General features: G+C 43.4%; 1 protein-coding gene across 1 annotated transcript; it reads right to left on the bottom strand.

Annotated features, from left to right (window-relative positions):
- Nucleotides 1-82: 82 nt before the first annotated feature.
- LOC306776952 (GTPase IMAP family member 8-like) lies at nt 83-8353 on the bottom strand. Its single transcript, XM_079267853.1, has 7 exons — nt 8226-8353; nt 6033-6528; nt 5327-5541; nt 4046-4741; nt 2641-3423; nt 2382-2555; nt 83-1767 (listed from the first exon to the last, which is right to left on the bottom strand). The coding sequence occupies exons 1-7, from the start codon at nt 8239-8241 to the stop codon at nt 1562-1564; spliced, it is 2586 nt and encodes an 861-aa protein (XP_079123979.1). The 5' UTR covers nt 8242-8353; the 3' UTR covers nt 83-1561.
- Between the last annotated feature and the right edge of the window lie 1216 nt (nt 8354-9569).

The following is a 9569-nucleotide window of genomic DNA, read 5'->3' on the forward strand; positions in this document are numbered from 1 at the left end:
AAGACAATATATTGTGTAATTGTTTATTTAAATGGCCAAAGAAAGAACAGGTCTGGTACAGTTTCATGATCAGAATGTTTTATTAGAAGGTGCTCCTGAGATATTGTCACTTATAACAGTTTTATCATGATGTTACATGATACATAATTTAACACAATCTGTTACATTTATATCAACATATATTTGAGATTTATTTGAAAACATCTGAAGTTGTTAAGATTTATTTCCGTGCTCTGATATTCTCCTATAATGTATCAGCACGAGGTCTTTACAGCAGAGACATTAAAACAGAAGAATCTGTATGTTAATAAGCTCTCAATGTCCACAGATCACTGTAATATTAAACTTAACTATATATAACTATATATAACTATATATATATGGTCTCCTTTCTTTCTTTCCTACCTTCCTTTCTTTCTTTCCGTCTTTCTTCCTTCCCCATCCTTTCTTTACCTTCCTCTCTTTCTTTCCCTCTTCCTTTCCTTCTTCCTTTCTCTGTCTAGAATCTGATTCCGGTTTATTGCCCAGGTTTCCCGTATACATAAAAGTAGCTTTGCTGCATAACATAAACATAGTAAGAGAAAATAAAATAAAATAAAAAAATAAAAGTAAGTACAAAAACCAAGACACAAATATAAAGTAGAATAAAATTACAGTAAAAATACAAAATATGAATAGTTTTGGCTCATTTTCACGTCAACAAAAGTTAGTAACTCACCCAAAAGTCACCATGCCGATGAATCTGGTTATTATGACAGTAAACTGGAAAAAGGCACCAAATAAAAAGTTGTTTTTTCATCATGAGTCATGCGGGTCGAGATATTTACATGTTTCCTGCAGTCAACCCTGGAAAGGATTCTTATCTCTGTTTGGTTCTCAGACTGCTTTTTGCACTAAACATGAATGTCCTGTTGTCCATCTGAATGCGTTTGTGTATCACACGGATCTTTTTAGATTCCGGTTTCAATGGTATAAAGGTTTACTGGGAAAAGTCAACACTGTACAATACAAGAGGAATTAATGCACATTTGTAAACAACGCCAAAATATAACCTGATGAATGGAAAAAGCTGCAAAAAACATCACATTTTACCTCCTTGCAGCACATAACTTGTCATAGATATCTATGGAATATACATGACACATAATAATGTATGTCTGACAGATTTTGGTAATTGAATAGATCATTTTGCATGCGATGGCTCAAACCATGAAAGAAAGTTCAGAAGTTAAGTGAAGACCGTGACAGAAACTTAGGATAAATGAATTGGTTTTCAACAGCAAAGTCATGAAAGTCGTTGTTGTACCAACTCGTTTGCACACACGGCTAAGATACGAGCAACTCGCTTGAATTCATGACAAAATCTGATTCGTTGTGAGCAAAAAACAATTCCCGTTCGAGAATTGAGCCATAGCGAATAAGAAGAACTTTAAAAATGATGATGATGATTTTTAACGAAGGCCTTCCTTTTTCTTATACCATCAAAAATCCCCTGAATGTAAATTCAGCAAAGCGAAAATGCATTTTCGTCCTCATCGAGACAACTCATTCATTCATAGTCTTATTCGTCAAAGTCCAGGTCGTCTTGTGGCAGCACGGATCTGTATCCAGACGTCGTCTGAGAGAAGTTCAGGGTCATCTCATTATCGTAGTTTCTGCCGATCTCGAGCGTGGACAGCCAACCAAGAACTTTATCGAAGTGGCGGGTTGGATTTTCCATTTGAGACAAAGACCCAGCGGTAGATGGAGCTGGTCCCTCTCTTTTAACTGTGAATGAAACAAACAAACAATTCACCGTGACGTCAACCCGCTGATAATGAAGAGAAGTCCCGCCCCTTCAAGTAAAGCATCATGGGGAATTATTTCAGAATAAATAAGAAGGTAGTCAACGCCGAGAGCAACAAATTCTCTGAACTTCTCTCGACGGCGTGTCAACAAACGCTCGTTATACATGGCGTCTTTTCAAAATAAACTTCCGTCCTCACAGGAAGTTAGGTTTAGCTTTACAAAAAACACTGAGCTCAACGTTTCCTCTCACCAACGGTTTATACGATATCTAACGAAAGGTTACTCCTCATTTTTCGTGCGTTTTTCTTCAAAAGTCCAGCAACATGGGACCATTTCCGCTTATTGCTTGAAGATATTTTCAAAATAAACAGGAAAAGATTGTGAAATACTTTGTTAGATTTTGGGAAAAGATCGTAAATGACGAAGTTATATTTTAGGAAAAGCTTGTGAATTGCTAAATTAGGTTTACGCAACAAAGCTACTTAGTTGAGGAAAAGATTGTGAAATACGTCGTTCTTTCTGAAACAAGGTCTCATGGGGGACACCGGAAGGGGCGGCACTGTTCTAGAAATTCGGATCCTATTTTCACTTACAGTTTGGGAGAAGGACGTCCATGCTGCCTCGATTAAGCTCCGAGGATTTTGTTTCTATGTTTTTCTCCAGCTTTTCAATTTCTTGGCTGATTTTCAAGTTGATGCTTTCCTCCTTCTCCTTTCCATCTTTCCTCCTCTGGACAATACCCGTGGCTTTGATTTTGGTCACATCAACTAAAACAACAAAAGATCAGAACAAGAGAACATCGATGGGAGAACACGAATCAATCATAAAACCCCATCGCGGCGTGATACTCACTCAGCAACTTGGACTTAGTGCTCGTCACACTTTGACCCTTGACCTCCGCCTGCAGGTGGAGGAGCGTCTCCTTGAAGCCCGCCATCAGCTCCAGCTCTCTCTTCCTGTACTCCTCCGCCAGACGCTGCTTCAGCACGAGCTTCAGCTGCCTCCTCCCGAACTTCTCGTCAATCCTCAGGTGGACGGCGTTCATCTCGGGGTAGAAGAGCCGGCCGCCGTTCCCCGCCACCATTTCCTCGATCTTCTCGAACAGCTCGTTGACCTGACCCGTGTCCGTCTTCTTCATATTGTTCACGACGTGGTATTTGTTCTCACACTTGTCTATCAGCCAGCGAAGAGCGCCGTGCTCCACCTCGATGTGCTCCTCCACGGATTTGTCCGCCAGAGTGTCTCCGTACGTGAACAGGACCACGGCGTGTTTCCAGACGTCGGCGCCGAACAGGTTCACGTGTTCCTCCAGGGCGGCCTGCTGAGCTTCTCTGAACGTCAGGTCCAAAGGGACGACCAGCAGAACGGCGTGAACCCCCGACCGGCTCAGCGACAGGCCTCGGACTATTTCTTTGTCCTTCTCTTCAGTGCAGCAGGAGGAATCTCTCCGCCACCCCGGGGTGTCGATCACTGTGACCAACCTGCCGGCAACTTCCGCTTCCTCCATCTGACAGGACTCATTCGCACAGGTGGCGAACACTTCTGTACGCAGGAGGTTGTTTCCTGTTGCGCTCTTCCCAAATGTCTTCTCGCCAAGCATCAAGATCTTGAGCTCCGATAGTTCTTTACTGTCACCTGAGAAGAAGGAAAAACAAACGCAGGGTGAAAAACTAAATTACAGTAAATAAGAATTTGGCACAGTTAAAGAGCCAGCAGGTAGCATTTCGGGGGATTAATGAGCAGAAATGGAATATAATATTACTATATATATATAATATAACTAAGTTTTCATTCGTGTATAATCCTCTGAAACCGAGAATCGTTGTGTTTTCATGAGTTCTTCATATCAGACTATAGACTGTGTAGAAGAAGTGGTCTTATGTCACTCATTGGTTTGTGGACGGTGGTTTTGAAGTCTAGAGTTCAGCATTCTGTCCGTCGCCATCCTGGTTTTTGCAATCATTGAACTGAAGTGACCATCTGGACTGAGGAGTGACGTAGAGACGTATACGTCTCTGGTAGACCTGTCAATCACTGTGTAGCCCCGCCCTAAAGCATCCCCTGCTTTATGGTCTGTGTGACTCTAAATGGACCATAATGTACTAAATGAACATCATGCTGTATTGAAGAAGACTTGAAACTAGAGATTGAGACATAAACTCATGTTTACAATGTTTACTGAGGGAATAAATCAAGAGAGAAGTAGAGTAATTTTCTCATAGACTTCTATGATGCTAGATGACTGACCCATCCATACCTCTGAGGGCTTTTCTTTTGGCCACGACTTGACTTTGCCTCTGTTGCGCCGCGCCTTCCACGCTCAATCTTCTCGTTTCGATCGTCGCAAAAATCTTTTGATCCGGGACAAAGTAGTCCCCACCATTTCCAGCCACGGTCTCAGTGATTTTCTCCAGCAGCTTCATGATTTGAGTGCCATCATCTGCATTCTTGTTGTCAATGACGTGATATCTGTTTCCACATCGTTCAACGAGAGACTGCAGCGCCTTTCCCTCCCCTTCGATGTACTCCTCCACGGTGTGGGACCCCAGCCAGTCTCCTCTGCTGAAAACCACAATCGTGCGTCGCCACACTTCTCCTCCGAGAAGCTCGACGTGTGACGTCACTGCGTCTGAGTGTTTGAGGTTGAACGAGGCGTCTACGTCGACCACCAGCAGGAAGGCGTGAGGCCCAGGGAGGCACAGGAACGGGCTGCGCTTCACTTCCTCCCTCATCGACTCAGGAGTGTCAACCACAGAGAAGCCTTTCCACCAACCCGGCGTGTCAACAACAGTTATTTCAGTTTCACCCACAAAACCCTGCCGGGCCACCGAGCGGGCCGTTCTTTGCCCATCTTCTTGCTCTTTGAATCCCAAGATGGAGTTCCCCACTGAGGTTTTCCCAACGCTCCGGCTTCCCAAGAGAACCAGGCGGAGTTTTGGGATGGGTTTCATCTCTTTGTGAGACAAAACAAAGCTTGATTAGTCAATTAGTTCCCTTCTCAACTTCATCAGTTACTGTGTCTGTATAAAATCATATGGTCAACTTAATAAAAACAAAATCCACTTTTTCAGGGAAACAAATAATCTTTTGATACATTAACGGCATTTTCAAAAATACTCTTATTCCTAATGTACTAAATGAACATCATGCTGTATTGAAGAAGACTTGAAACTGGAGATTGAGACATAAACTCATGTTTACAATGTTTACTGAGGGAATAAATCAAGAGAGAAGTAGAGTCATTTTCTAATAGACTTCTATACAACCAGAGGAGTCGCCCCCTGGTGGACACTAGAGAGAATGCCACCTGGCAGTAACATAGAAATGTGAGGATGCGATACATTGAGGTGCATTCGAATCGTTGACAGCTGAATCGAATGGTGAGGCCAGTAAAGATTGACACCTTTAATATAAACGGCTCATTCTAACGGAAACGTGATTCTTATCGTCAGCTGATTATGCATTTCTGCTAAAGCTACGCACTGGCCCTTTTAGTGTGATACAGGACGTGTTTGAGTGCATCTGTTGAGACATTCACCTGGAATTAGTGTCATCATTTGCTCTTGGGACCTCGTCCTTCTCATCCCCGCCCTTTCGACCACTTCTCGCTGCTTCTCGTTGATGGTGTTGAGCGTCTGCTCGTCTACCTGGTACCAACTGCCGTCGTTGTCCCGCATCATCTCGTCTATCTTCTGCAGCAGCTGCGTCACCTGATCCGAGTTTCTCTTATCCTTGTTATTGAACACGTGGTACCTGCATGAAGGCAAATCACTGTGAATATCCGAGAGCGCAAATGCTCGCGCCGGCAAAATTGCGGCCTGCGAGGAGAAAACCATGCTTTGAGCGAGGGCCGTGCCCTAGCGTGCGGCTAATGTCACTGCTTTTCTGCTCCAAGTAGATTTTCTGTTTGACACTAAGTGGGCGGACCCTGTTACCATTGTATCTCTAGATCTAGGTCTATGAAGTGGCTGGTGGCGGTGTAGAGGTGGTTTTCAATCCACTGCTGAACACTAGAAGAAGTCGCGCGCTAGGGGACGCTCCTCACGCCCCTCACGCTCAAAGCATGGTTTTTCTCTTGCAGGCTTCAATTTTGCTCGCGCTCGCAGAGATATTCTGCGCGGTGCGACGTGAAAGCGCTAGCAAAAGTAATCTATGTGCGCGGCTGTTTGATCAAGCACGCTTGGATCTCATTTGCACTCTCGGATATTCACAGTGATTTGCCTTCAGAATTTGCCTTCACATACCTGTTCCTGCACCTCACTGTCAACCACTTGAGTGAGTCTCCCTCGCTCTCGATGTGCTGCTCTATTGTCTTCCCCTCGAGGAAGTCCCCGCAGGTGAAGAGCACCATGGTGTATCGCCAAACCCGCTCCCCGAGGAGCTTCATGTGCTCCTCCACGGTCCTCCTGTTGTCCACGGAGAAAGCCGAGTCTATGGGAACGACGAGGAGAAAGACGTGCGGGCCGGGCAGACACTTGGACGCGTTGAGTTTAAATCGGCGCTTGTCCCCCTCTGGGATCTCGGTCAGCGAGAGGGAGCTGCTCCATCCCGGAGCGTCGACCACGGTGAGCTGGCGGCCCTCCACCGCCCCGTGCCTCACCTCGGTCTGAGTCGTTCTGGTTCGGCCACACTCGAACCGTTCATTTCTCAGTATGGTGTTGCCGGAGAAGCTCTTGCCAGCCCATCTCCAACCAATCAGGATGATTCTGACCTCCGACAAGGTGGTGCTCTCTCTCTCCCCTGGAAGACAAATAGTAAATTAACTGTACTTGTACAGCGCTTTTCTAGTCTTTCCGACCACTCAAAGCACTTTCACACTGCACGTCATCATTCCTCCATTCACCCCCATTCATCAATGATGGCAAGGGCTACTAGTGCCCATCAGGACTAACTAACATTCACACACAGCTACAGGAGTAGGTTTGGGCTTAAGTCTCTTGCCCAAGGACACATCGACATACGAGGAGCCGGGAATCGAACCGCCGATCCTCTGATTCAGCCACAGTCGCCCCCAAACAAGAGAAAAACGTTTTTGGGACCAGAAACGGTGACCGACAGTTTCACCAAAATGTCATGTTTTTCAAAAACTTTGTGAAACAGCTTCCTTGGCTTGATGATAATGGATTTTGTTGTGATCAGTTGGCCTTTCATAAAAGGACTACAGCAGATCTCGTACTGAGCAGCATAAGAAAAAACAGCAAAACGAGCACGACGGCGGTATCACAGGCGCTGCATTAGCTGATGCCTCTGCTGCTTTGCCTGACTGACAGAAGAGGAACGCGCTGGTGAACTCCTGCTGGTTCCTCTGGGACTTTGTGTCATTGTTTGTGTTATTTTTGACTCTATTAATCCTTTTTCATTTGAGAGACGCAGTCTGAAGATTGTCAGTAGAGACAAAAACATATTTAGAATGACCCTGAACCAAAACAAATCATTTTGAGGCAAAATGAAAAAGAAGCAACGAGGGGATGAAAAAAAAGAATGACTCGTCACCTGCCTTTGTCACAAAAAAATTTAAAATACAAGGAGTGACGAGAGAAAATCGAAAGACTGGTAGGACGCAGTGCAACACAAATACTTGTTCATGTTCAGAGGCTGTTATCTGAACGACATTACAATCAAATACATTTAAAATATTTTGTCCACCTAATTTATGTAGATATATGTAAATACTAGAACTAACTCATCTACACCACAAAGCACAGACTGGTAACTTATTATAGAGCTGGAACGCAGCGTCAAACAATTTAAAAAGGCTACATTTCAATTTGAATAAATAGCCTTTATGCATCGGATTGCACAACCTAGAGGTGTGTCGATCTGTCTTGTGACTCCGTATTTGCATTAAACTGTTGGGGTGGAGTTTCAAACTTCTAAGGAAGAGGATTGTTTTGATATCCTGATGGGAATCAAAAGAGGCGTCCATCTTTACTGGCAATCAAGTCCGGTCCAACTGGTTTTTGTTGACACCAATGTGCAGGTTGCTTTCTTTGACGCTGGTGTTGTTTCTGTAAGTGACTCACAGTTCGAGGAGGGAATCACCCAGAAGGAATTGAGACAGTGTGGAAACCATAACACTGTTTTGTCCTGATAGTAAACAGTTTATAAAGTAGATGAATAAAAGGTTGTTGCCTTGGGACACCATGTGCTTTGAGATCTGAGCTGTAAATGAAAGAAAAACCAGGTTCCCTGAATGCATCGCTAAAGGAGCACAAACCCATGTCGTTATAAATGTTTTGATCTTAACCGATTCCCACGATCAGGTGAAGAAAGTATGTTTGACCTCAACACGGATCTGCACGTTGTACTGATCAAAACATAATCAAAATAAAATGAAGAACATATCGATTCCTTGTTACTTATAAAGTACGTAGATTATTGCATGTTGAAGCAGGTAAAACTATGCAACTACACATTTATCCTCAAAATGAACTCACCGAGGTTGTTTTCCATTTTTACCCGTCTTCTCTTTTCAAAGCCGAGTTAGAATCAACTGAAGAGGACCGAGTGTTTGTCATCAGGACCAAATATTTGAAGGAAACAGGAACTCACACACTCACAGCCGGGACTGAAGTGACACAACAGAGCAAATGCCTCTCACCTTACAGTAGAGACTCTCACCTTACAGTCAAACCGGTTTCACTGGTTGCTTTACATATGAGAGCAGCAAACACATACTTCTAAGTATAGTAATCATAGTCATAGCAAAGTCCGCTGACAAAAACATGCTTTCATAACCTTTGGACATGAAAGGACCAAGTATGAAAGGGAGTAAGAAAAGTTTCAAAGTTTCCTTTTTGTGTTTTTCTGCAGCAGTCTTGCAGAGTTTTGCAGCTCATGTCAACAGCATTCTGTGAGCAAGTCAATTTTTTATAAGATTGAACTAACTGAGTACGAAGTACTAAATACTTCAATATGAGTAAAAGTCCTGCATTCAAAACTTGACACTACAAGGACCTTTCATTGTATTATATTGGTGGCTCCGGTTGATGAAAGTGGAAGTGTTTCCGATCACCGAAAGAAACCTTTAGAAAACCTTTCATTTTACTGCAGCAGGGTCTGACAGTCTGCCCCTCTCAGTCCTGGTTCTCCCGTGCCGCCCTTCCCTCCAGCGGGAGAGAAGACTTGAAACTAGAGATTGAGACCATGAACTCATGTTTACAATGTTTACTGAGGTAATAAATCAAGAGAGAAGTAGAGTCATTTTCCCATAGACTTCTATACAACCAGAGGAGTCGCCCCCTGGTGGACATTAGAGAGAATGCAGCTTTAACACGTGAAGCTTTGACTTTACTTACCTTTACTTTTACTTTACAATCTTACCCGACAATCATTATCATCAAGTATTCTCTCTAAAACTAGTAAATCAGGGGTCTCAAACTCCCGGCCCGCTACGTAATTTTATGTGGCCCGCGAATCCGCCAGCAAAAAAAAAAGAAGTAAAAAAACAAAAATCTTTTTTTTTTAAGTTAGACTAATAATAATAAAAATATCCCCAAAGTCGAAATTATGAGATAGAAAGTCGAAGTTATTAGATAGAAAGTCATAACTAGAAAGTCAAAATTATGAGACACTTAAACAGTTAGAAGCAGCTCTTTACTGTACATTTCACATGGAAATGTATTGCAAGCACATTGAAGACTACTTTAAACTGTGAATGCAGAGAGTTATTTAACAATATGTTTCGAGTAGTTACATTTACAACCGGCCCTTTGCGGGCGACCGTGATGCTGATGTGGCCCGGAGTGAAGATGAGTTTGAGACCCCTGTAGTAAATGAAT

The sequence above is a fragment of the Melanostigma gelatinosum genome (assembly GCF_949748355.1).
Source record: "Melanostigma gelatinosum genome assembly, chromosome: 4".
NCBI classification, from domain to species: Eukaryota; Metazoa; Chordata; class Actinopteri; order Perciformes; family Zoarcidae; genus Melanostigma; species Melanostigma gelatinosum.

Bases quoted from the DNA above. Each gene is read 5' to 3' on its own strand.
- LOC306776952 (XM_079267853.1), bottom strand. The intron at 3,424-4,045 runs GTATGGATGGGT...CCTTCTTCTCAG, and splicing joins CAAAAGAAAAGCCCTCAGAG to GTGACAGTAAAGAACTATCG. The intron at 1,768-2,381 runs GTAAGTGAAAAT...TTTCATTCACAG, and splicing joins GGACGTCCTTCTCCCAAACT to TTAAAAGAGAGGGACCAGCT.